Below are 27,381 nucleotides of genomic sequence, written 5' to 3'. Positions count from 1 at the left end.
TTGCAAGTTTTAATGTTTATTTCCCCAAGACAGCCTAGCCTGCACTCTACTTGGATAAATTTCACAAGCTAGTTTCCGCTGCTTCTAGTTTTAAACTTTAACCATGTTTCTGATGACAAGGAATGCTGCAAAAATACTCTAGTCCAACAAAGAGTTATGATCACAAAATAATCTTTATCCATTCTACAGTGTTTCAGAATTACCAGTTGATTTTAAAACACAAGGTAGATATAGATGCTAATGGTGGCTAATCTGGTATGTTTTATTATAGCAAACTGTTGTTCATGCAACACTTGTGCTCAAAGGGGAAGGCACAGCATTTCCTACAATGAGCCACCTTATAAAGAGTTCATTTTGTACAAATTTGTAATGTCACCTTTAATTTAGTGTGCAGAACCTCAAAACTGAGGCATTACTCCAATTATAAAAACACTTGCATCCTTTTTGTGCAAGTTTTAAAAATACAAAGTTTTCTCTCTAAAGTGGCTCAAAATAGATTGTTCATGGCTGCCTACATCTAAGATAAAAAGAGTCTAAAACAATTGGATTAGGCATATTAAAGGTGTTCAAACCATGACTTGATTTGTACATCTATTCACACCTCTTTTTCGGTCTTTATTCGGCAGTACATATGCACCAAATTTCATTTTTAGAAGTTTCCATATCATTTTCATAGAAAACAAAGTTTGAAAACAAGTAACATTGAAACACAGCACGGTATTCTACCACAACGGAAACATTTGGTTACAGGACTCAACAAAATCTAAAAATTAACTATGCTGTAGATTACCACATGCAAAGGTCTTCATGTTATCTTTGAAAATGAAAAGGATGAGATTTTATTACCACATTTTACTGCTTTCTACTATTATGGCAACTTGTGTACTGCAACACAGTCTATTTGAAGGGAAATGTATGATTTTTTCATGCAAAAATCTACAAATTAGTTTTGATGATATGGAAAGCTTTTCATAACATCAAACATTCATCTGGTGCAAATGCACAGGGAAGCCTTCCTGAAATTCTGACTTTACAAACAACTAATAAGCCATACAGGAAAGAAAAATAACTAAAAGAAAAATAAGAGGGGGAAAAAAAAAAAAACCCAACCAAAAAAGAAACACAGGCTGCAGGAGTAAACCAGAGTCTGCTGCTAAACCGGTCTTTGTTTTTGTGTCCAGTGTAAGTTAACACTTATGAACTCATTTTGATGATTTACTAGGTTTATTATCAGCCCCCTGAAGGCAAATCAAGCTTGCATGCGTTCACATACAGCATCACAACCATACTCTCGTACACACGCCACTCCAGGACTAGGAGCCTGCTTCAGGACTGAAGAGCCCCGTATTTGAAACATGAGCCTGGCTCCACAGCATCGAGTCCAGACATTCATTCAATGTTGTCCATTCACACGGTGCTTCATAGCAAGGCCTGGGCTCATTCTCCTTGGACTTATATGGGCATCCTATTCTCTTATGCTTACAAGGCTTGATGATGATAGTACTGCATTTCCCCCCAATTGCTCTAGTAAGTCATTGTTCCTTCTCAGGCACTGAAGATCTTTGACCTGTAGCCCTTTTTCTTTGAACAATCTAAATAAGCATTCAGTGTGAAGTTTTTCATTACATTTTGCCACTCATTCTCACTCGCACCCACTCGCCATCTTGACTTCATTTGGGCTTTTCTGTGATTCCAAATGAAATCTTCACATTTTCTTTCCCGATTTAATGCAGCAGCGGATCCCATGAGCCAAGATTGATGGATCAAACCTTTTTTTTATTCAGTGCTGCATTGTACCTAACTTCCAAAATACCACTCTAAAACTGGAACCCTTCTGCTGGTACATTGGCAGATGAATTGAAACCAAATGTTCCGCCTTGTATTGCTTCTGGAACAAGGCTAGGATCTTCATCAATCTGTAACAGAACGAGAACATCATGAGTAGGAACAGAAAGACTAAAAAGGAGCTGGACAATCCTAAAGAGCATCTACCTCTTCACCTAATCTACTTCCTCGCATCAAGTCTCACCATTCTTCTCCCGAATTCAGTAAGAGTGTTATAATGACAAAGTAATTTAGGCCAAAATCGTTTAGCTTGTATTTAGTACGTAGGCTACATGGCACCCAATAGTCTCTCTCATTTATGCAGTTCTCACTCCTGGAAAGCATTCTGTCAGTCATGCATCATCCTTATTGCCAGCTTATAAACTGTCACAGTTCTTAAGAGAAGACCAATACCATTAAATCATGTAAGGATTAAGCCAAAACTGCAGTTTCTGTTTTAATAGGTAGTATACAGGTTACCACATTGACACTAGATTAAATTCCAAGTCCTGGTGTATATGCAAAGTCTGAGTTACTAAACAAGACTTATGTCTTATTGTTCATATAAAAGTTAAACTCTAGCACAAAATAAACTTCAGTGCAGACAGTAGGGCATGAATGCAACTGAGCTCTACCATTTTTGCAGTAATCTGCTCCCAAAGGTTCTCCAGCCAAATAGAAAACCCTCTCACTTTGTGACACACACTGACATGATTGCATTTCCTTTACATGCAATTAATGTTTATGATTTAAAGTGCATACAAATCTACAGCCTTCCTTTGATTTACGTTACATGTTTAATCTGAGAACAACATTCTTGATCAGCACATCTTACCTCTGAAATTACTAAAATATTCAAAATAGGTTTTTTTTTTTAAGAAGCAGAATCTCAGATTCAGTACTCAGGTCAGCAGGGAGCTTATCAAATCTAAAATGTCAAGCTTAGTCAGAAGCTGACAGTTAAAAGAACTATTCAAAGCCTAGTATTTTATTCCCTAGAGGCGAGTCTTAAATTAGCCATCAGACCTTTAGATACTTCATCATGGAGAATGACAAGAAATGCAACAGGTTCAAAAAAGGGCTCATTCTTCAGTGAAGAACAAAACAAATGTCACAGAGCAGGCTTTAGAGCTGTTGCCTTTATCTTGAACCATATTTATAAATATCAACGGACAATTACAAAAGCAGATTGCAGAGCTATTACACACTTACATCATCTGAAGAGAAGAACTGATCAATGATCTCATAAGCCAGTTTGTAGATGTCTTCATTTTCGTGATTTTGTAGCTGTTCAATTTTCTCCAGGCCTGCAATAAATATACAAGAAATGTAATAAACTACTAAGTTCAGGCAAAACAACCTCTCTCTCCTTAAGGCCTCATCGAACAAAGTAATTAAAACCAAATCTAGGAATAGAGTGACTATGAATAAGATGCTGTTAACATCACTTGACATACTGAAAGCATAAAAGCTTCTTAGAGATTTGAGGAAACATAGAGATTGAGGAATACATACACCATGACCAAAAAAAAAAAGTCAATTCCAGCAATGATAGCACTTCCCTGGTTAAACTAATCTATGGAAATATGGTGAGGGCCAAGCACTAGGACATACTCCCTTTTCACAAAAACCTCTTTTCAGCACCTGCTCTGATAGCCCCAAGCTATGACATTCCAAATCCACATACTGTTGGTGGCACACATGCCATCACTTACTGACCTACAGCTTGATTATATAGCAAGTAGCTCCAGTACAATATTGGAAGACATGAGTAGAGCATGCAGGCATATAAATATATTTGAAGTTCTGACAAGCAAAGCTTTAGGCATGAACACCTCTTTTCTCAACCTCCCTCACCATCACCAATCAATTAAGCTTTCCCTGCTTCCCTCAAGATTTTGTATTTTAAAGACTATTCAACTCTATGTTAACAAAATGCCAGTTTTTTTACCTGTGCCCAAATTTAATATCACTGTTATTTTATCCTTGAAGAATTTCAGTCAATTTAAATAGCAACAAATATAGAAAAAGTCTGAAAGCTATTAGGAAATTAAAGCTATCATATTTCTGCAACTGTTGCGTGTAGAATTTGCTCCCCCTCCACATTTCACCTGGACATGACTTGTGCATGATTAAGGTAAGCATATCATCCCTACATTAACAGAAACTAATTTGTCAAGTACACCAGACTGTTACAAAATTGGCACCTAATAAACTTTATTGCCATTATCCAAGCTCCTCCACATTTTACTTGATCATGAACTTAATCAGTTAGGAAAAGCCAAGTATATTCACCTGATAGGCATAAAAAGGTCACTTCAAAAAAAGGTTAGCTTAAAGCATCTATGCCAACACACAATAAAGCCAACAGCATACACATGTGGTTAAGAAGCCAAACCATCAATTTCTGAAAAAACAGTAGCAAAATATTAAGCATCATACCTCCACACTCTTCTATAAGATTGGCTATGGTTTCCGCTTCATCTTCAGCCATTTTTAATATATTACTTAGTCCATCCAGAACCACTTGCACAACTTGCGCATCTTTTACTGTCAGCAAATTGCAAAAGGGAGGAATTACATTTTGTTGAATTAAGTATGCCACCTAAGGGGAAAAAAAGCAAACAGTTAAATCAGGAGTGTGACAAAAGCACACACACAAACAAGTTTAATGAAGTCAAAGTACTCAGAGTTACCCAACAGAGTATTCTGTACCAGTCACTTTCAGAAATGCTTCTTTTAAAGCATTAAAAGGTAACATTTATGTATTATGTTACAAATATATTTCAAGACTAGAACACACAAGTAGTAGATACTGTGAATTTTTCAGTATTGGACAAGGAGTTTCAACCTCATCTTTGAGGAATTACACCACCACCCCAAGCCTACGCCCAATCTAATATTCTGGGCTTACAAGAAACTAGTCTATTTCTACTCAATGGCTACTATCCTTATAATTATCACACTCTTATCCGTAGGGAAATAGAAGTAGAAAGATAGAGAGATGTTGAATGACCAAGAATCTCATCAGAGCCTGAACACAGTCATTCATAGCTACTAGGCCATCCTAACAGAAGAGTTTCCATCCAAATCCCCACTGACACTCCTAATTTCAGGTCATTCCACAAACAACAACGGAAGTTTACTCTTAAATCCCTTGTGGAAAAGGGAAGAGTTACTGAACAGGAGAGGAATACATTCATAATCCTGGCACAGAAGTAGTCTAAACAAATCAGCTGATGTACTCTCAAATGCACCCATGTTAGTTAACAGACCTTTTCTTAAGGTTTTACTCACTTGGTCTTTTCTTCCGCTGATCGTCAAGTTGCTTATTGCCCAAGCAGCTTCTTTCTGAGTACCAAAGTCACCCTAAAAATGCAACCATAAATAGAAATAATCATTCCAGTTTTTATGTTAAGTAGTATTCCAGTAAAAGCTTGTATTTGTTACAGTCCATTCTGCATGGTATCACTGTATCAGTTTTTACTAAGTAGGGAAAGTAACTAACAAATCCTGTAGATGTTTGAATCTACTCACAGATTGTTCATCCCTTCCCTGCAACCATGTTTTTAAAAATCGATCTACCAGAGGAAGGGAAATTTGTTTGCAAAGTAAGTAAAAACTGTAGTACTCCACTCTCTCACATTCCTTATCAACAGCTGTCATATATTACAGTGTGAGATAAGGAGTAAGTGTCAATTTTGATAAACCACTGTACATACTGTAACTGTGTCTGCCTCCAAAGTTAGTCAACTCAAGTCTGCTTACTAAATTTAGAGAGAAAGGTCTCCAATTCTCTTCTCAGCGATCAATACATTGGCAGTTAACGGAATATTTGTGAACAGCTATATGTTACTTAGGGGAAAAGACAAGTATTTCTTCAGTCTCAAGCCCAGCCTCTACACTGAAGCAAGATACTGCATCTTTGTCACAGCTGAACACATCATAAGGTTGGTATTTCTGGCCTCCTTCCACACTTCAGGGAAGAAAAATCAAGTAATGAATAAAGCAAAAAGTAGAAAATGTTTGAAAGATAGAAACGTTGTACTGTTCCCATTTAAAAACATGCTTTTAGGCGCCCTTCTTTCTCACGAGGCAGATCCTTGGGAGCACAACGTGTTTTGGAAAATAATGTTTTAAAAGACACTAATGCCCAACAACTGAAAAGGAATACAGGTATTTGAAGTCCCAAATGATGGCCCATTAGCATTCAACCTCTAGTATTCAACAAGCAATGACAGACTTTTTGAAAAAGCGTGAGAAAAGCATTAAGAAGCATTTCCGAGCAACTACTTTATTATTTAATAAAAAAAGGTAATAAAAGCATTTATCTCAACAACCTTCATCTATTACTGAAAAGAAGCATACATCCATACAGCGTGTTGCTTTTCTATGGGAAAAACTCTGAATACACAAAAGCTACAATTATTTTCTATGGCCACCTATTTTGTGTTGATGCGGTTTTACTTGTTTAAAAAAATAGATGGTACAACCCCAGCCCATCATCTAGTTTCACAGATCATTACCTGGATTACTCTCAGACTACATAAATGCAGTAACACGAACAGGTTAATAAATGTCACTGTTGAGCACTTCCTTATGTTTCCAGATAATGCAGGGATAAAATGATGAAGACCTTAAGCTTTCACAAAACACTGGGAACTAACTCAATGCTGTTCCCATCCAGACCTCTTCACACCACAAATGAGAGTAAAGAAATCTATCCCCATTGTTTACAAAGTGAGAAAAAGAATTTAAATGATATTTAAAAGGGCCTGAGATCCCCTGATCTGCTTCCCTTCCCCAATACATCTGGCACTCATCATCTCACAGCACTTCACAAAAGAATATCAGCAGTAATGTATTTTATCTTGCAACATACAAAAAATACTCAAGGGTATAGTTTACCTTTGCCCCCCACGTTTACAGTATGATGTAAAACATGAAGCAAGGAATTCAATGTCACTTTCCCCAATTAAGGAAACAAACTGTTAAATCCTTGTTATCTAACCTTATCTAGAAGATGTATTATCATTGGAACAAGGTTTGCATCTATTACTGCCTGAACTTGCTGCTGATTTCCTGCAGTGATGTTAGATAGGAACCACACAGCTTCCTGCAAAATAAAAGGATGTGAGAAATTACTAATTCAGATTCTATATCATATTTTATTTCCACTCCAGCAAGATTTTATACATGCACATTTTTAGATCTGCAATTCATACACTAGCCAATCTTAAATGCAATCAAATGTTGTATCAGTTTGATTGTATGTAGCTGAATTCCTAGTAAGTAGACTAGACATACAACAGGCAAAGCAGCAGACAGTCTCACCTCAAAAGACTCCACAAGACTCTCCAGTCTTTCCTTGTTACCAAGTTACAACCAAATATTCCAAATCCACACAGATTAAAAGGAAAAATTATTTGGAGACAATAAAAAGTCACAAGGCTACAAATGAGCACTCATAGTTGATTCTGTTACTGAGAACGAATGCTATAGCATTTTTCAGCTGATGGCCAGGTGAGTTCCAAAATGCATTACAGCATCATGTTTTCCAGACATGAGTGGTAGAAGACAGTATGTTCTTTACCTGCTCCACAATGATTCTCCTCTTAGTGTCAATCATCAAGAAAATGCAACACCTATAACTTAAATGCTTGCTTTTCAAGAATACTGTGAAGTTCTATGACCCTTTCTGATCGTTCTGTCCATAAGCCCAGGACTCTCTCCTTCCAGCAATAACCAACAGCAGGTGCCTAGGAAAGTGTGTAAGAAGAGAGCTTTTCCCCAGTAGACCCACCCCCCAGTCCTGAACAGTTGAAATTTGGAACTAAGCCAAAGACTGTATCTGGATTTTTATCTTAAAGAAAAGGATTGAGAGCTTCCCCTCACACACCTTTTTTTAAGGAGGAATTAGTCAAGAAATAACACAGTTTCACATAAATTTTTAAGTACATTCAGAGTATCACCTTGTTTTAATCCTACAGTTGATAAATTTCTCCCTTCCTAGAAAGCCTCCATCACTCCTTCTCAATTCCCCTCTCCTCTCTACTTATCTGGCATGACAACTTTTTGGTCAGGAATCCTCACATTTCATTCGACTGAGTCTCTTGGATCAGAACACAGGATCACTTTCATTAATGAACCTGTTAGAGATTTAAGATGCCTAGGCTTATCTTGGTGGGCTTGTTTTGGGCTTTAATCATTGGCAATGTTGTAAAGTGGCACCCCAGAACTCAACAACATGCCTCAGATGCACTCCGGAATCAGCACTGCACTATCAGTGCCCCCGCTTTAAGCCTTTTCTATACATGCACAGACCACACATTCCCCACACCCCACCCCCAGTTTAACTTGGTTTAAATTCCATTTATCACACACACTCCATTCAAACAGACATCCAATTATCTCTATTTCATCACTTCCAAGAGAGTCAGTTTAATTAAAGTGACATTTCACATATCATAACTTTAAAGTCAACAGCCAGAATTACAAGATAAAGCTTTAATTTCACAAAAACTCAAGTAGAAGAACCAGGAAACAACATTCTTGTCAAGTAAAAGTTTACAGCTCCTTAGAGATTTTTCTACAGATGCTAACTTCAAGAAAACATTCAGCACCCTTCCTGCTGTTGCCATAAACTGGCATAAGTAGTCAATTACTCAAATCTCTACCATACTACCTTACGTGGAACCCAAAACAGCTAAGCCAAATATAAAAAAAAGTTATCAATCGGGTGCAATCTCTGCAGTTACTTACCTTATTAATTTTTTCTTTGGGATGTGTCAGAAGTGCTGGAAAATGTGAAAGAGCTTCACAATTCAGAACTACCTGTGTCTGTTCATCAGTACCAGTGACAATGTTTCCTACAGCTCTCAGTGCAGCAGTCTGAAACAAAACACTTTGCTTAAAGAGTTCTTTTAATCAAAGACTTTTTCTAGTTGAGCACATACATTCAGATAGTAACAGTTAAAAAAGCAAAAGGTTTTATGCAAATGCTGTACCACACAGGAAAAAGTATTCTTTAAGCTTCAACATGAAGTATGGCTTTAAACTGAAAGAGGGCAGATTAAGATTGGACATAAGGAAGAAATGTTTTGACATAAGGAAGAAATGTTTTACGATGAGGGTGGTGAGACACTGGAACAGGTTGCCCAGAGAGGTTGCCCAGGATGCCCCATCCCTCGAAGTGTTCCAGGCCAGGCTGGACGGGGCTTTGAGCAACCTGGTCTGGTGGAAGGTGTCCCTGCCCATGGCAAGGGGGTTGGAACTAAGGGATCTTTAAGGTCCCTTCCAACAAAAACCATTCTATGACTCTATGACAAATGAACTTTCTCTAGTATTACGTTTTGAGCAACACTTCCTTAAATTCATCCAAACTTACTTGCACTTTAACTTCTTGATGACTGAGAAGAGGAACCAAATGAGGGACTATTCCGGAGTCTATCACCATCTGGATCTGTTCATTGCCAGCATCCGTTAGATATGAGAGTGCCCAGACTGTATCTACCAATATCTAACAGTAAAAACATTTATTTGTAATTAGTACAAAAGTACCACAAGTCTTATTAAAAAAAAATATAAATTAAAATATAAAATTCTCATTGTGAAGCCAGAATTGACGCAATACAGCAAAAACCTACTTTGTTTTACAAACTTCATACATTCCACTCTACCAAAGTCTGAAATACAACTGCTGTTCAACCTGGTCTAGAATTCCCATTTCCAAAGAATACACAGAGATTAAAAAAAACAGCTAAACTGCTAACTACAGCTTAAATTCTGAAGGATAACTATATCCTAGTAAAAGCAATTCAATTACATCTGCTCTTTTCATGAAGTACTGGTGGACAATGTGAGATATGAAAGACTCACCCCTGCAAGAAAGATAAAGCCTTAGCGAATATTAAACGATGGGCATCTGACACCCTCAAACCAATGAACTGTATATTACATGGCACCAAGGTTTTTCTCTTGGCACTCCCCCACAAAATTTAAGAAAAGCTTTGAAGTTTTTTAACATCTGGTGCAGCTGATGCACCATCAGTTGAACTGAATTTCTTCTCTGTGTGTGCATACATGTGTGTATTCACACACAGAAAAGCCAATTTGAATAGCAGTAAATCTGAACATTTCAAGTGACAGCTTACAAAAAAAAATTGAGTGAGCATTGTTTCAGCTGACAACTCTTGACTGATTCACAAATACAGCCATTTCAAGAAATTCAAATAAACTTAATTTCACTTACTTATATAGAAGAAATTAAACAGTATAATTATTATGCAGAATTTAGTTAATATATTTAAACATATTTTGGTAAAGCACTGTTGCCTTCAACTTAGACAACCAAGCTACAACTTCCCTAGGAAGCAAAGAATTAATCTTAAACAATTTTGACTTATGTTTAGGCAAAAAGCTGATCTATTTCAGTAAAGTCTCACTCATTTACTTCACTATTAAAATAACCTAATGTTCATATTTAACATCTCAGAAGTTACATCTAAAGCTAACATTTTACATATACAGCAGACACTATTTTTTCTTTCATTTACACTGATATTCATTACAACCTCATACTTAAGTGCTAGTCAAAAAAAATCCTGTATTTATCTGTAAATGAATGTTCACAGAAATAAAACTGAAACTGTACTTTGTTTTTAACTGTAAGGAAAGTACACGCAAATAAGCACTTAGAAAGATACAGAGAAATACCAGGCAAAAATTGTAACTGATACTTAAAAAGTTGAAGACATCAAAATAAGTTTGCCATAATGAAAGTGAACATCACAGCTCTTTTTTTTAAAGAAAAAGGTTAATTATGACAAGCTTTGTACTTCAGCTAGAAAACCATACCAGAACACAAAACTGTCTCTAAGTGGTGTTACTTACATTTACATCTGTGTGGTGAATTAAAACACAGAGCGCTGGAAGGATCTAAGGAGGAAAAGAAGCATGTAACAGTTATTTTTAAGGCAGACAGATACTTCTCTTCAGTTTAGTTACACTGAACAGTAATTCAGTCACCTCCTGAATGGTTTCCATCGGCGGAGGAGGATCTTTGTGACGGCACAAGTTGACCATGACCCAAGTAACATTTCTTAAGAAAGTTATGGGAATAGATGGGCTGATGAAGGACAGCAGTGGTTTCACTACTCCAAGACTAATAACGTAATCTCTACACTGGGGTCCATCACCTGTTTGAGACAGCAAAGAATTATGAAGACAAAAATGCCATTCACAAAAAGTCTGATTTCTGCATACCTAAAACTTCAGTTATTTAAAATGCATACAAAGGCAAAGAACATGGGCCTTTGGAAGACGTATATAAATTTATTTAGAGATACGTATCTATATAGATACATCTATCAGAGACACTTACATAAAGCTTTAGTAGGACCTGTGGCTGCCTGCCTAATTGCTTCTTTTTGAACTACTCATTAAAAACAGCTACATTCTTAACATAAAAGTGTTCCATGATTTATAGCATATGTACAGGCTGAGGTGGTGGTGGGCAAGCGGAAACAGGTGGTAGGCAATGCCAAACCACCGAGAATAGTTGATAGCCCAATGTATTCCTGAAGATCCCTTCACAAAGTTTATAATCAATATTAAAACATCTCAAGAGTAGTTGAAAATTGCCTGAAAACAGATATTGTCATCTTCATATCCGAAAGATAAACACACTTTTGCCACTGCCCACGTATCACTAGTTGCCTTGAAAGCAACATCTGAATTGTACCGCACACATATCACTAACAGCTTCAGGCAGTTACAGTACTATGGATTTTGTTGGTTTGCTCCTTAAGAAGGACTAAGCATTTCTAAAGTATCAGATTGTAGAAATCTCAGTATGTCAGGACCAAAATTAGTCCTCAAGCACTACAAACATAGTCAGGGCTGTAAACCACAAAGCTAATGCTTGCACAAGAAGAGGAAAAAATCAAATGAAAGCTCAGATGATCACAACTTATCTAGAATTCAACAAAATGTATGCAAGCTCAGGGAAAATTTCAGAACTCAATGCAAAACAGTTTGTTTGTTTGTTTTTTTAACAATCTGCATGTCTGTTTGCCAGTAATTCCTTTTCCTGTACCTGGAAAGAAAGTGTGTGGGTGTGTGGGTTTGGGTGCACACTGTCAATACACAGCAGAAAGAACAGGAATAAGGGAATAAGAACAGGGTAACTGCCAGTCTAACAGCTGCCTTTTGTCTCATAGTTGAACATCTCCAAGTTCTAACACACAAAATCCTACCTAGTTTATTCATTCAATAACAAAAGAAACTTAGAAGTTTATAGTGGCAGGAGTAACACAAACCTATGATATTTCCTAAAGCCCACACAGCTTGCTCACAAACATTTTGATGAGGTGAATGCAGCAGTCTCAGAAAAAGTGGCACAGCATCTGAAAGATACAAACAAAACGCCATGCAATTGTTAAGAAATGTATCTCCCAAAAGACAAAATAGTTCACATAATTAGCTCTTAAATAAAGTTTCAGCACTGCATGAAAAATTTTTCTCCTGGTTAAGTATTGGTCAAAACTTTTACTAACTTCCCAGATGACACTGAAATAAAACACACTGAGACAATTCTTCCTTCATTGCACTTTCTTACAGAGCCCGCACTTCAGTATATTATGAAAGCAACTCTTAAAATAACCTGACATTTAATTTGCTTCTAAGTCTCACAAGTTTACTGAAGCTTGTCAGGACTCCAAATTTAGCTATACTTATTGAATTTAGAAATTCCATGCTAAGTTATCTATCAGAACCAACTGCAGAGTAGTAACTGTTTAAGACCAACCTCACACATTCAAATCGGCCAACGCAAGAATCAGTAGGTACACATCTACATTATTGACTGGTAACATAGTAAGAGGGAAGTACAGGGGTTTAATTTGTTTCAATCTGACTTACAGTACCCTATATCCCCCACCACATCTTTACTAGTGGTGAAGTCTGTGCCGGTTGCTGGTCCTAGCACATGCAGAAAGCTAACTACGGAGGGATGTTCTGTATACATTGCTAGTGCAGAGGTCCAGACAACTGGGAGAATGCTCCCAGTGTTTAGAACTAAAGCTAAGCCAACATTTCAAACACATTCTCCATGCACCATATTTAGATAACTGATCCTTAATTTTTTTATCCCCAGCTCCAAGGTGCTTGCTTAAATGATTTGCTAATGACAGTTTAGTCTGTAAGAAACACTAATTTACTTTAGATCACATATTTCAAGAGAGGCTAGTATTTTTAGTTCAACTCTTTCTCAATGCAAAAAATTTTTTGCTACAGAAATAGAAAATCACAATAGATTTCTCACTTCCTACTAAATAAAGGTATTTCACAATGCCTGTAGGCAAGCAGAAAAAACATCCTCAGCAAGCATATTAATAAAGTACTTTTGGAAAGATTACAACAGACCACCTTTTTCATTGAAATAAATCATTACAAGAAATAAACCACACTTTCATATGTTATAGCTATTAAATTGGCTAATATAGTGCATACATGCAGACCTAGCTAAATCAGAGATTATCACTGAAAATAAGTAATTACTGTATTTGGCACTCATCTTTAATCCATCGATAAACTGGGTTTAAATAAAAAGAAGTGTTCTAGATCAGAGGTGTGGGACAGAGTATATATTAATTAGATTTCCAAAAGAAAACTCAGGATGCAACTGGGAAAGGAAGGAGGAGGAGGATGGGAAAAAGGAAAGTTAAAAGTATTAGCAAAGATACATACTATAATGGTCAAATCCAAGCTATATCAAAGTTAACGGGCTCTTAACACAGAGTTTGTAAAAGCAAAGGGCAACTGATTTTGCAACCAAAGCAATCTCAAAGCATACATTCAATTAAAAAAAAAATCCTTTAAGCTGAAGTCACCTGCCTTAAATTCCTTCACATCTGCTGTGGAGAATTAACCTATTTTTCCAGTTAAAGATTTCTGAAACACACCCAGCCATTTAACAGAGCAGATGGTGCTAAGAACTTTCTTAGGAATACATATTTTATCAAAATATAAAGCCAGTAATATACAGTTTGAGAGAAGCCTGTAACTGCTTAGCACTAACAACAAAAAATAAACAATCTTCTTTGATCACTGAAGTGAAAAATTCAGTCATGGAACATACGTAACAAACATTGACATTTCAACACTTAAAACACCACCACACATCTTAGAAACTGTACTTACTACATTGAATAGAAGTTCCAAGTAGTTCTAAAAAGTCAATATATGATGGTTGTGGTGGGAGAATACACGCAAAAAGATCAAGCCTAATTCTGTGTATTTTCATTGTCGGAAGCACAGCATGTTTAATGGTATCAGCAGCATGCACTGCAATACAGCACTAATTCCAACCATTAAAGCTACTGCTATCTCACGTAATGTAAGTTTTGTGGATTTTGTCCTTAAACTTTAGACAAAAACTTGTATTACTGTATGTTTGATTATTCCGTGGGTCTCAAGAAGCACTGCTGTTTTATTCACTCAATTCAAAAAGCCTGCAGACACTTTCTACTTAGTTCTGCTTTACCAACAGAAGTACTACTTCGACTTAGGACATGTTTAGAGTACAGAAGAAAGTTTGCTTTGCTTGGTAACTCAGATTCCAACGTCCAACAACAATTCCTTTCCATGCTCCAGATTCCTAAAAATATGAAGGACAGTGGTTTTTCTTCAAATTGATTTTGGAGGAGAGTTTGATGTCAGTCACCCTCTGGACTTGGTCCACATCTTTTCCTCCCTCCTCACAATCAGATAGGAAATTCCTCCATGGGAGTTTTTTAGGGTTTGGGGTTTTTTTTTGGTTGGTTGGTTTTGTTTCAAGTTTTCTGTTGGTTTCTTTGGGGTGTTTTGGGGGTTTGGTTTGGGTTTTTTTTTTTTTAAGTTTGAAAACTGAAAACCAGCAGGTATCAACTCTGCTAAAATAGTGCGAGTTTCCAGAAGAGACTACTCACCATGAGGAAACCCAACTGAATTTAAAATCTGAGAAAATGAAGAACAAAAGCAGGTGTGCACTTCAACTGATGCTGCTTGCCAGAGAAGAGGTAGAACATCTGGCAGGTGACTTCATGGGCAGGTCCTTCAGCGACGTGCCTGTGATTGACAACTCAATTTCAACCATCCTGGCTATCGCGTGAAAGGACCAACCCTAACATATGGATTGGTGAACATGCTTGAGGTAGAGAGGAACAGGACTGCAGATGCTCTTTACAGTATCATTCAGATGATCTTATTTTTGTGGAAGCTACAGTGCGTGCTTTATCAATGATCAAATACTGTTGGACTTACTAGATTGAACTACGGCCTGTGTTTGTTCAGAGGTTCCAGAGGCAATGTTTGTCAAAGCCCATGCAGCTTCAAACTGTAAAGAAGGACTGCAAAGTAAGAAAAAAAAAAAATTATTGTAACACGAGTTTTCAAATCAGATGCCATAGGCACATTAGCTAAAGACCAAGAATTCTTGCAACAATTAAAACATTTTGAGTTTTACAAATACTCACTTGTCATCTCTTTCAAGACAGTGCACTAAAATAGGTAATATTCCTGATTTTATTAGATCGTCAATTGGTGGATTGCGATCACTGGAAAGCAGCTTTCTGTTTAGGAAAAGGAGAAAACACAAGACTTAACAGACCAATCACAGAATGAGAAGTCATGACCGGAAAGGATCTCTGGAGGTTGTTTAGTCCAACCTCCTGCTCAAAGCAGGATTATTGCTGACACAGATCAGGTCAGTAACAGCTTCCTGTAGCTGAGTTTCAGAAACCTCCAAGCACAGAGATCCAACAACCTCCCTGGACAAACTGTTCCAGTGCTGCACCACCTTCTGGGCTGGAAAGTTTCTCCCCAGTGTCTCATACTCTGAGACCAAGCAGGATTTGTCTTCTCCACTTTAACTGAAAATAACTAATCCCCAAAATTGAAATTACTGAACTACTGAAAGAGTGAAGCATTGCCTGTTTCAGTTGCCATGTTTTCTCTGACTACTTTTTAAGTTTATTACCAGTCAGTAAAACAAAAATCACCAGTTACTCAGGTACACCTCCTGCAGCTTCTTGCTCCTCTACCCAACAAGGGAGATAAACAGATCCTGGCTGTTTTAACAGGAAAGGCAGAAACTTGTTTCTTCTTTACTAAGGATATATAATGTCAGAGAGCAAGGATTCACAAAGTACTACTACAAAGAACAGAAGCGTACAAATTTGTTTCAATTTTTAATCCCTTTAGCTTCACCTTTCTGCAACGAAGGAATTAAGGAGAACAAAGGAAGCTTCTTGGAGGGGACAACTTGGGCTGCCACACCAAACTTGCACTAGCAATGGGAAGAGAGATTACATACAGTCATCTCTTCATATACCAGCCTATTCGCAAACACGTGAAAGGCTTGACAGAACACAGTAACTAGAAATCAACTTTCCACTGCTGCTTTATCCTGAAAGATATCACTGGTGTGTTAAAGGGGGCAACATGGGGAAAGAGGAGATGAAGAAAACCCAGAACTGCAAAACAAAATACCTCAGAAAACTAAGCAACTGCAACAGGGAGGATCTGAACACAGATCATGTGAAGACTCTTGCAATAATCAGATGTGCATTTTCAACTTACAATTAAGTAAAGGAGATGCCTTTTAGAAGTTAAGACAATTTACTTCTACAAGCTTATAAAAATTAAGGAACAAAAGCATACTTACAGAATCTTAATACTGGTTTTTGTTCTTTTGTTCAGTGACAAAACAATCATAGTGCCTATTCACAAACCACCTGCTCAAACAGGTAGAGAACTCTGCTACAAGAATCAAATAAAACTTAAGGCTTTGGGGGATTGAGGGTTTTTTATTTGGTTTGAGTTTTGCTGCTTCTTAAACAATTCTAATCAGTTTTCTGTTCCTCATATTCCAGTCTTATGTTTTGGGGGTTAGACTTGAGCACAATTTTTCCCTCCTGTTCCAGCTTCAGACCAAAGGATGGCACAGATTCAACCAAGACTGAAAAAGCATTTGTTTTCATCTCTAAAATATACTTTAATACCCTTCCAATAATGTAAACTGCACTGCTTTAATTTTAAATTAGTTTTCTATTTAAAAAAATAGTTACAATAGTAAGAAATCCATATGAACATTCCCATTTAATTTTAGGTCAGGCTTAATTCAGTGTACTTTAGTCTAACCTGGTTCAGATCAGCTGCAGTAAATAGGGTGTTCTACATGACGCTACCCTGAGCTGATGAAACTTTTTAATGAAGACAAGTTGCCCAGTGGAAATCAGCACAGAAATTGTTCTTTCCCTTATCAGTTTCAAATACATTAATTCCCAAAAGTCAAAGTAACTTCCAATTCACCTGACTTCTCTTGATATGGAAGTCTTCCCTTGCACTTGAATCAACTCCCTGGACCACAGAGAGTAAACAAATAGAAAATTGTAGCTTTCTGCTACAAGAAAAAAAAATGCCCAGTAGCTGATGAAACAGCAGTTAAATACTAAATTTATGCAAGCAAAGTTCGTAAGGATTTTTCTCAAACTAGGATCACTTCTTGAATACAACTACGCAGAATTCCTCTTAAAGGAAAAAGTGGCTTTAGTGGCCTAATCCATGACAAAACTAGAAAAAGGATTATGCCAGTTCTTTCTGCACTTAAAGCTAAAGACTTTATAGTCCTGCTAATTATATATTTTACTCTACTTGTCAGAAGCATCAAGTATTGCACTAAGATAAATCCTAGTATTTATTTGTACATAATGAAAATCCTGACTACTTCCAAGACCTAGGTATTTTGATCTTTTTTTGTAAAGTTCTATTTATCAAGTTTTCTTTTTTTAAGATCAGTAAATGACATACTTTTTCTAGTTAAGCTAGAACACATTTTCTGAATTTAAGAGCATGATAAAGTAAGACTAAAAATAGTGTATTTGAAAAAAGCGTGTTCTTACCTTGCAGCCTGCACAGCACTTAACTGTATACCCTGGTTGTCACTTGAAGCATTCTAAAATGAAAAAGAATTTAGACTTTTCACATGTTTGTTCACCATGACACGAAGAATGTTCAAACAATTAAGTTTGGTTTTTTTACCTGTACTATTGCCTCCAAAGAAGTGTTTTGCTAGAAAACAGACACAAAAGCAGTTAGAAATTATAAATGTCCTTCCAGTACATAAAAAAAAGATACGCTCAAGAGTTAATTCTTACCACTCTAAAGTCACCATCTATATCAGAATCTTCACAGATATCTTCATGGGGAACATTTCTTCTCTTTAGAAGATGCTCATCTCTTTTGTTCTTAAAGAGAAAAATGATGTAATACCTTTAAAACTTTGATTTAGGGGGTGTGAGGGGTGTTAAGAAGGGAATAGAAGCTTCTGTTTTAAACAAGTATCATAAACATGCTTTCATTGATACTGTCAAAATTTCCAACATTTAAGTTGGAAACGGTTGCAGAGAAGCACATTTTGGAAATCACTGCTTCCTAGAAAAATCCTCCATCCAACTTTATTTACAGCAGTAACTACTGTTGATGGAAGTTTTGTGTGCACACATCCATCAACACTGACATTACAACCTATTTGTCATTATTTGTAACAAGACAAGGCAATTCCCAGAGGCTAGTTTTCTGTTCATCCCAGAAGTAAAATAATTGAAGTTATGATTACTTTTCTCAAGAACTGGTTTTCCAGCCATTCTAAACAGCGTTATCTTCACACATATACTCTTCCACTCTTACTTGTGTGTTGAACTACGCTGTTTTGAGAAAGAAAATAACCTTCTCCTATAGATTAGGAGGAACACCTGATTCTCAAAGGAAAAAACATAAGTTCATTATAAGTTTTTAAAATTAAAAAACCTAGCTGGAGAAGCAAGAATTCCCTTCAATAGATTACAAATAAAATTATGTTCTTCAGGGCAAAAATCATGGAACTTCTAGTACCAGGTATGGTAACTTTTAGAACTTCCTTCTAAACCAAAGTACCTTCACAGAATCAGTCAAGACAAATAGATAGTTTAACAATAGTCTTTCTTGGTGGACTACAGAAGAGCACACAAACTCTTAAATTTTACCGAAATACCAACATAGCCAAATCCCATTTGGTAAGAAGAAAGCTAGGTCATCTCACCTTTCTCAACTCCACAACAACTTCATTTCTTTGTCTTCTCATAGTCTGAAAAGAATCAAGATCAAAGTACGTTATGTTCTGAATCTAGACCAAGTAATTTAAAAAGTTCTCGCACTACTATTTTTAAGTTCATACACTTTAAACAGTAATTGTACACACAGGATTTAATTTTCATTATAAAAGTAGAAATCCAACAAGAAGTGGAGATAATTATTATTTCTGCCTACACTATTTCAGAGTAAACCAGAGTCTCCTAGGTATTCATGTTGAAGAAAAGAGGTTATAGGGAATCAGGGAATAAACAAGTGTCACTTAAAGGGCAACGCTGAAAGGAGTTGTGCATAAAACAGCACCACCAAAAGCATTACAAACACCATGGCAAACTAACAGCATACTGAGTTTGCCCAACATTTATAACATTTTCTTCATTCAAGGGTTTTTAACATACACGCATAGAGAGAGCACAAGTCAAAAACCCCAAGACAGCCAAAACTGCCACTTTTATGAAAAGGCCTATCAGTAAACTTGAAAACTGTAAAATCAAAGTGAAGCACAACTGCCTATCTACACACCTAATTAAGAACTCGCATCTCTTACTTCCTCAGAGTAGCAGGGGAATCAGGCGATTCCTCAGGCAGAGACACTTGGCTGCCTGAGCTACACTACCCAGACCGGCCGATTAGCCAGAAACCAGGAAGGAGCACAACCCATTACTAAGAGGTAACTGTCACCATACAGCTACACTGAAAAACAGAGGCTGAAGTCCGGACTGCCCATTAGCATTACATAATTTGAACCCAGGAAAGTGTAGGCTAGGATTCGCCAGCGAAGACACATCCCACCTGAATGATGAATGGCAACTCTGAAGAACAGAGCTGAAGGCAAGAAGCACTCAATAGTCATTTATCTGTGCTCAAAGTGCTGTTGCCTTCTCAGAGAAGCTGATACACTACTGGATACCACCCACCGTTTAGAGGCTTCGGAAAGATGCTGCAACTTTACAACTGACTTATCTACTACAGGCTCTTGCTCTCTGCTTGTAATGTAGTGCTCAGTGTAGTTTCTCCAAAGTCTACTAACCCAGCATTTTCAAGAAGAAAATAAAATTAGGAAAATCTCTGATAATAAGGTTGCAGAATTGTACCAAGCCCCTGATGATCTCACAAGACTGTTAACGCCTTCCCAATCCACAACTGTTACTGCAACCTAACAAAATAAGCATACCTATCAAAAAGCTGTACTGCAAGGATTATTCCTGCCAGACTTCAACAATGACATTACTGCTCACAGAAAAGCTGTTGCAAACCAAGAGCAAGACCCAATGTACATTTTCAAGGAGTAGAAGACTGAATTGCTAGAACACCAACTATAAAGGGACATTAAGCTGTAAAGGATATTAAAAAGTAATAGTTACAATTACTAGTGAGCCCAAAAAGAAATGTATTCAGACTCAGGTGGTAACACACCTTCAGGCCAAGCACATATGCGTGCATGTGTGTGTATGACAGATATAGGGAGAAGTGAGTGGGACCAAAACAAATACTCCAAGAAAAAAAGCCTCAGACGTGTCATTTAGAAGTTTCTTTACTTGAAAAAAAAACATACATGCAGTTGATCAGGCTTAAAAAAAATCCTGAAAGTCCATCACCCCTCTGCTGTAACAAGAAGGATGTTCTCCCTCCAGACATAAGCTGACAGGCCCTTGGTTTTAATTCCTGCCTGCTTCTGAAGAGGACCTGCATACCTTGGACTCACAAAAGCCTACACATGAAAGACAAGCAACCAATGAAGTCACTCTTAAGAACAATTTACCAAAATAGGGCTCCACTAAAATAATTTTCTGTGTAAACAGTAGTCAGTTGACAAACTAGTTATTACTGGTCAACCTGTCACTGTTCTTCCTCCTAGGAAGAGAAAATACACAACAAATAAGAACTGAAGTTAGCTCTGTCAAGGAGTTTCACAGCATCATCACCTCAGCCTAGAAATGGAAGATATTTTGGAGAAACTAAAATGACAAGCAGACTCAAGATTAACTTGTCTTGTCTTTTGGAAAACAGCTCAAAGGGCAGAAACCTAGGTATCATAGTTTCTTGGCAAGTGGCATTGTAAAGCTAGATTCTCCCTTCTGTATAACATTTGACTTGATCATTAGACTTCTCTGAATCAGTTCTCAGCTTGCACTAACACAACTGTGAGCAGGAAACCAATCTCAACTTAAAAGTTTCTAGAAATAGAATTCAGAATGATCATTGGAAAGTGCTCCAATTTAAAAACACACATCACTTCAGCATGAATTCATGTGGCTCTTTCAGTCACTGGATCCTGTTCTTCATTTGCTACGCTGAAAAATCAAATGATCAAATCTATTTCTGTCAGCCTATGATTGCTACCCCTCCATCCTCCTTTCTGCAATTATATTTAGCTTAAGTTTTATCATAAGGGCTATTTTCTGACCATTAGTCATTACTGAACCCTTCAAGCTTATCATTAAAATCTTGTGTTAGCTGATGCCTGAAGGATCCTGATACATTCTCGTGTTTTTCACAACAATGCCAGAAACAGAAGAAGTGTTCTATGCTCCACACTCAGCAACAGCTCAGATCTACTAGCCCTTTCCAAGTACACTAGCATGTACCTGGAGCTTGTGCTCAGCTAATGTGTCCCGATCCCTCTTACACTTCTTTCTCTGAACCACTGCTTCTCAAACTCAGACCGTGTCATGCACATAGCCTGGCCTTTACTGTTTTGTGGGGTGGGGTTTTTTGGGGGTTTTTTTTTGGTTTTTTTTTGCTATTATAAAATATTTCACAAGTAGCTCTGTTTATGCACCTACAACAGGAAGGTCTGACAGCATGCAACTAATGGTAGTACTTTACCTATTCCTCTCATTCTAGTGAATGGTATCCGAAGGCACACTGTTTCTGTTGTGGAACTGCAAAGGCAACAGTTGCTTTAAAGCAGAGCTGCTTGAGCCACCTTTCCTTCCTAGGAAGTTGCTACACCACACTAGCACTAGTCTGGTCTACGATTCAAAACACAAACAAACCAAACAAACCAAAAAAAAGACAAAGGGGGGGGTGTACGTGCGGAAACACACACCACGATTTAACCCCAAAACCCTTCGTGAACTGGGTGGCATTTTCAATTATTTTCTTTTTAAAACCCCACTTACTACAGCCTTGTGCACAAACTGCTTACTCACTAGACTAGCTACTGAGAAAGCACCCAGTTTGCAGACCACAGTTGGAGAAGACTAGTCTACAACCCAGAACATCCAGTGCAGCGACCACAGCAATGACTAAGAAACTTCGTCTTGTCTTTCACAGGTATAAAAGGCACTGAACTACAAAACAAGGAAATAACCCTTCAGAGATACATGCACGTTCATATTTGGATTTGGTAAAAACCCATACTCTTCACATTCAGTTTAATCAAGTGATTTAGGCCCTCCTCTAACAGTTATTTCCCTCCTATACTAACCATAGCTCATTTGCAAACTGGAACAATAAAGTCTCCTCTCAACATCACTGATAAAAATGCCATGGGATTTTAAAGCCAACACAATCTCTACAAGATACCACCAGAAAATGCATCTCAGCAACTGTTCCCCCTTCAGAATTACAATGGGACTCTCAGTTACAAATAAATAAATAAAAATCAATATGACATTGCACATGCTGTCATTCTAGTTTTTTCCCTGAAGAAGTTGTGCGTGCCAAATAAAATGCCTTATACAAACAAATATCTAGGTACATTTTTTAAATGACAAAATGCATAAGCTTCACCACAGAACTACAAGTCAGCTTAAAGGAACCTATTTTTAACTAACTCGGTGGGTGAAATTCCTGCTCTCCTTCAGTTGCTCCATATTTGAATCCCAAGCAAACTATTTTGTGTGGGATACACAAAAAGGTTGAAAAGCTTCTAATTACCTGCGATATCCAGTATATCTCATAACACTACCGATGCTTCAATCCCCTGAAGCTTCCTTGGTGTTCTCAAATATCATTAGTATTACAAGTCCAGTGAACTCTATTGGCAACTCTTAAAATCTTGACACTGCTGATCTTAAAACATCTAGATTCAATGGCTGCTCCAAAATTAGTTTTGAAGTACCCTGCATTACAATATTATCATCATTTCACATCATGTGTCTGTCAATTACAGAACAGAAATATTTATTTGACACTTATCCTGTGCTGGCACTATTAAAGCAATCCTTAATCTCTCGCCCAGCAACACAGGCAAGTCAAGGAAGAAAAGGCCAGCAGAAACTCATCAGTTTCTTCCAGTATTTCTGAAGAAATAATATGCATGAAATATTTTTTATTTCATTTCAAAAAAACCTAAACGTCAGCCAAATTTGAACACTGCAGCAGGCAACAATCACCAACAGAAAATGAAATGTTGAATCACCTGGTAAACAAAACAAAGCAAACAAAAAACCCACCCCAAACCTTCTCTTCAAACCTTCCCAGAAGCAAGGCTATACTCAAGACCTCTAACATGCAGTACTAAACAGCAACTACTCAAAACCAAACTGTTCATAAAACTACACCTACTGCAGACACAATGAACAATTTGCACTTATCCTGGCCTTTGTATACTAAAGATCTAATATTTGATTCCAAGGTCTACGGTACTACAATTAAAAACAAACGTTGGAAAGAAAATTGGGTATCATCGCAGCCATACCCACAATTAAACAGAAAAAACAGCTCATCCTTTCTTATTCAAGAAAAAAAAAAGCCCAAGGAAAACCTGTTCCTCATTGAAGACACAAGATGAAACAAAGTTACCTTAACTAGCTTTCCTAGTAGATGAGCATTTGCGTAATTTTGTATAAGAGGCCAAATAAGCTCTTGTTTAACTAAGATTTTGGTTTTGGATGTTAAAAAAAAAAAGTGACCACTACTGCAGTTCTGTAAGGCTAGCTCCTTTTTGTGCTGTAACAATACTAATTCCACCCCCCCAGCTCTAACAACTCTTAAATCTTGGAAGACCTTAACAGAATGCTGCACATACTGGACTAGAAATCTAAAACACTAACTAGAGATAATGCCTTAGTATTAGCTACAAATTATTGCTCTCACAGCACAAACTCTTCTGGTATTAGTTTATTGTATTGAGTATTTTCTTTGAGCAGTACTATAAATAAGAAAAAAGGATGAGGAAGTATTTTGTATTTCTGGTCACAATGAATCCCTCTATTCCCAGTGTCACCACCAATCTGTCATCTTAAAACACATGGCAGCAATTGTTTACAACATAACATGTCCATGCATGCATGTTTACCCAATGCTTAAGCATATGAAGGAATTTTGCTAAGCATCTTATGTAAAACAGGTGTGTGTGTTTTGTTTTTTCTCTTTTTCCTTTTTCAAGGCCAGGTTTTGTATTTTTAGAAGCACACTGATGTGGACTGGAAAATGAAAGTTCAACTCATTAAGTATCCAAAAAGCTAAACATACGCTTAGCACTTTAGGGAGACAAAACGCAGGAAATTCCCTGTCTTTTGTAAGATATACAATATCCTTCTGTGAAGACGCAAGACCTGGAAGGTAAGTACAATGTGACAGCAACTGCTAGCAATATAACTGTCAATAGACTGATCTGACCAACACATATCATTTTTAAAAAGTTTGTAATTTGCAACATGGCAACCCCTTCATAGCCTCTAGAAGTATCTATTGATTTGGGATTCGCCAAACCTAGAATGAGTGCTTATTTGTTTGCTGATGGCAAATGGAGGTAAACTGTCATGGAAAAGAAAAAAGATCACAGTTTTGTGAAAGAAACCAACGGCTAAATGCACAATTTCAGCTGAGATAAAAAGGGGGAGGAGTGAAGGAGGCAGGAGGAGGGGAAGAGATAAAGATCAAATGTTGGCTTCCTATGTGAAGTAAACAGACATCTTTCTGCTAAAAGCAGCACAGGAACACAGGTGTTATGAACTAACTGAATACTCATTAGCAACTGTTGCTACCATAGGATACTCAGCTATAAGTGGACATTACCAACATCTCTCACACTAATGAAAATGTGATGTGTAAGCAGTTAATAAGCAAGAATGATAGCCATAAGCCTCAGCTATTGTATAAAAAATAGCCATCCACGGTAGTTATTTTAGGTACCAAGCATATGTTCCAGGATTTGTTGGATAGATGTCAATATCTAAAATTTAACATGGCCTAACAGTGTTTTTTTCACTGTGTAGAAGGCCATTTAAATGTATCAGCAAGTTCAAAAAAAACTGAAGAGGTTACCTGCTTCCTGATACACACACGTGTTCTTTTTACTTGCATGTGTTCATCTTGCACCTTCCCTGCTTTAGCTGACTTACCTTAAAACTCAGTACGCAGGCACCAAAAGAGAGAAAACGCAGATGAATTCCAACCTGTATTTTCCCATTAATTTCATTTCCTACTATGAAAGCAAACATTTTACTGTGCGCCTTCCTAAAGATGCCTTTCTTGCATGGTTGTCTTTTCGATAACAAAACAATTTATAGAAAAACAAATTAACATCCAAGGCAAGTAGTTACTAAAAAAGCTAACAACCCTATTAGCAAACAGAGCAATCATTGCAGTAATTATTCCCACTTCCAACATTTTTGGCATCACCAAACTTTGTACATAACCAAATAATAAACTGTTTTATCAATATACTTGGGCAAGTTAAAAATCAAGGTGTTATTGACTTCTGAATTACCCAAATGGGAAACTTGGTAGATGTTTTAATGAACGACAGCAACATAAACGCATCTTTTACTTCTGAAAAAGAAATACTGAACAATTGTCTTCACGTGAAGGACTAGACTTGCTGTGCTCCTCACAGGGATACATATTGAGGCTAGCGAAAAGCAGAAATGAGAATGCCAAAACCCATTTCTTGATGAGAATCCTACACTGACAATATTACGATGCACAGGTTTAGCCAATCGACATTCCTGGCCAAGCGTTCATGGGTGAGGATTGATACCTAATTTTAAAATTTGAATATTTACTAAGGAAACCCTAAGTTCATTATCTCTTCTGCTGCGTTGAGGAAGCACCTTCACAGCTCAAATAACATATGTGGCAATCCAGCCACCAAAAAGTTTACAGGCTCTATACTACGAGCCACAACTGTTTCCACACTCAACTAACAGTAAAATAGTAATATTTGCCCTGTTTTGGTTTTTTTAAAAAAAAAAAAGTGAGTTTTTTGATAATAATCTTTACCGTAAGGGGTAGGCAACAATCAATTCCTTTACCGACTTGAGTATCTTACAGAGACACGCAGCACACCACCCAACTGGGCCCTAATCCCTGACTCAGGCTTTTAGGGGCTGCTCAGCGCAAAGAGCGATTATTAAGTGCTACCGAGACCTTAAGGGAAGCGCCATACGAAACCGGGACCGCTGTCGCAGGCGGCAAAAACACCCAGGCCAACAACCCCTCTACCCCAGCGAACGCCTCGCACCGAACTACGCCAAATAAGCGCCCTCAACGCCAGGCCGGCCCCGCGGGGGAGGGGAGTGGGGGGGGGGGTGAAGCCGCCGCCTCGCCCCCTTCCTCCTCCTCCTCCTCCTCTTCCTCCCCCGGGGGCCGGGCAGGCGGCGGCGGCCGTTGCCCCCCTCAGCCGCGGCGCTCCCGCCTCCGCGCGGCGCCCAACGGCCCGGCCGCGCCCGGCCTCCCCTTCTCCTTCTTCCTTTCCCTTCCTTCCCTTCCCTCGCCTGGGCGGCGGGGAGCGACGCTCCCGCCTCTCGGCGGGGCGGGCAGCGCAGGCCGCGGCCCCGCCGCGGGCCCCCTCGCCGGCGGATTAGGAAAAGACGCCACACGGGCGGCGGTTCCCCCCCCCCACCCCCCTCCCGCCCGCCCGCCGCCATGACCGGCCGGCCCCTCCCGCAAGGCGCCGCGGCGGTTACCTCCAGGTCGCGGCCTTTGTTCTTGAAGTTCTTCAGCCGCTGGTTGTCCAGTTTCTCGCTGTCGGCCATGGCGGGGAGAAGGGGAAAGGGGGACGGGGGAAGGGGGGGGGGGGGGGGGGAAACGGGACGGGGCGCCGGCTCCTCCGCCTCGCTCCCGGGCCTGTGCCCCTGCCCGAGCCCGCCGGGATCCCCCTTCCCGGCGCCGCTGACGGCCGCCGAGCCCCGCTCACGCCTTCAAGGCCCGCTGCGCTGAGGCCTGCGTCGGCGAAGCGAGGAAAAGGGAAGGCGAGGAGACGCCGCTGCCGCTGTCCGGCCTAGCCCGGGGCGGCGCTGCCCGTTGCCGCCGCCGCCCCCACGGCTGCTCGGCCGCCGAACGTGCCGGTAGCGAGGAACGGCGCGAGCAGGGGGAGGGGAGGGGAAAAGAGGGGCAAGCCTCGCTTTGGGCCGGCCGGCCTCGCCCGCCGATTGGTCGCGGTGCCCCAGCCCGGGGGCCAATAAGGCAGAAGGGAGGTGGGGGGGGAGGGAG

General features: G+C 38.7%; 1 protein-coding gene and 1 non-coding gene across 3 annotated transcripts; both read right to left on the bottom strand.

Annotated features, from left to right (window-relative positions):
• On the bottom strand, nucleotides 1–27,049 carry KPNA4 (karyopherin subunit alpha 4). Of its 2 annotated transcripts, none has more exons than XM_052803003.1 (17): nucleotides 26,856–27,049; nucleotides 18,944–18,988; nucleotides 18,021–18,110; nucleotides 17,905–17,934; nucleotides 17,766–17,818; nucleotides 15,339–15,434; nucleotides 15,127–15,212; nucleotides 12,144–12,230; nucleotides 10,852–11,021; nucleotides 10,717–10,761; nucleotides 9,212–9,343; nucleotides 8,587–8,715; nucleotides 6,836–6,940; nucleotides 5,122–5,193; nucleotides 4,267–4,429; nucleotides 3,037–3,131; nucleotides 1–1,916 (listed from the first exon to the last, which is right to left on the bottom strand). In XM_052803003.1, the coding sequence occupies exons 1-17, from the start codon at nucleotides 26,922–26,924 to the stop codon at nucleotides 1,818–1,820; spliced, it is 1,566 nt and encodes a 521-aa protein (XP_052658963.1). In that variant the 5' UTR covers nucleotides 26,925–27,049; the 3' UTR covers nucleotides 1–1,817. The 2 variants fall into 2 exon arrangements, with proteins under 2 accessions (XP_052658963.1, XP_052658962.1); XM_052803002.1 differs by lacking the exon at nucleotides 26,856–27,049 and adding an exon at nucleotides 25,290–25,403.
• Nucleotides 7,938–8,254, bottom strand: LOC128149750 (small Cajal body-specific RNA 7). The gene has a single exon (XR_008237815.1). It is a non-coding gene; the product is annotated as a small Cajal body-specific RNA 7 (non-coding RNA).
• Nucleotides 27,050–27,381: the final 332 nt, after the last annotated feature.

This window comes from Harpia harpyja, chromosome 12 (assembly GCF_026419915.1).
Source record: "Harpia harpyja isolate bHarHar1 chromosome 12, bHarHar1 primary haplotype, whole genome shotgun sequence".
NCBI lineage: Eukaryota > Metazoa > Chordata > Aves > Accipitriformes > Accipitridae > Harpia > Harpia harpyja.
Note: the sequence above shows the minus strand (reverse complement) of the source record. Positions and strands in the feature narration are given on the sequence as shown.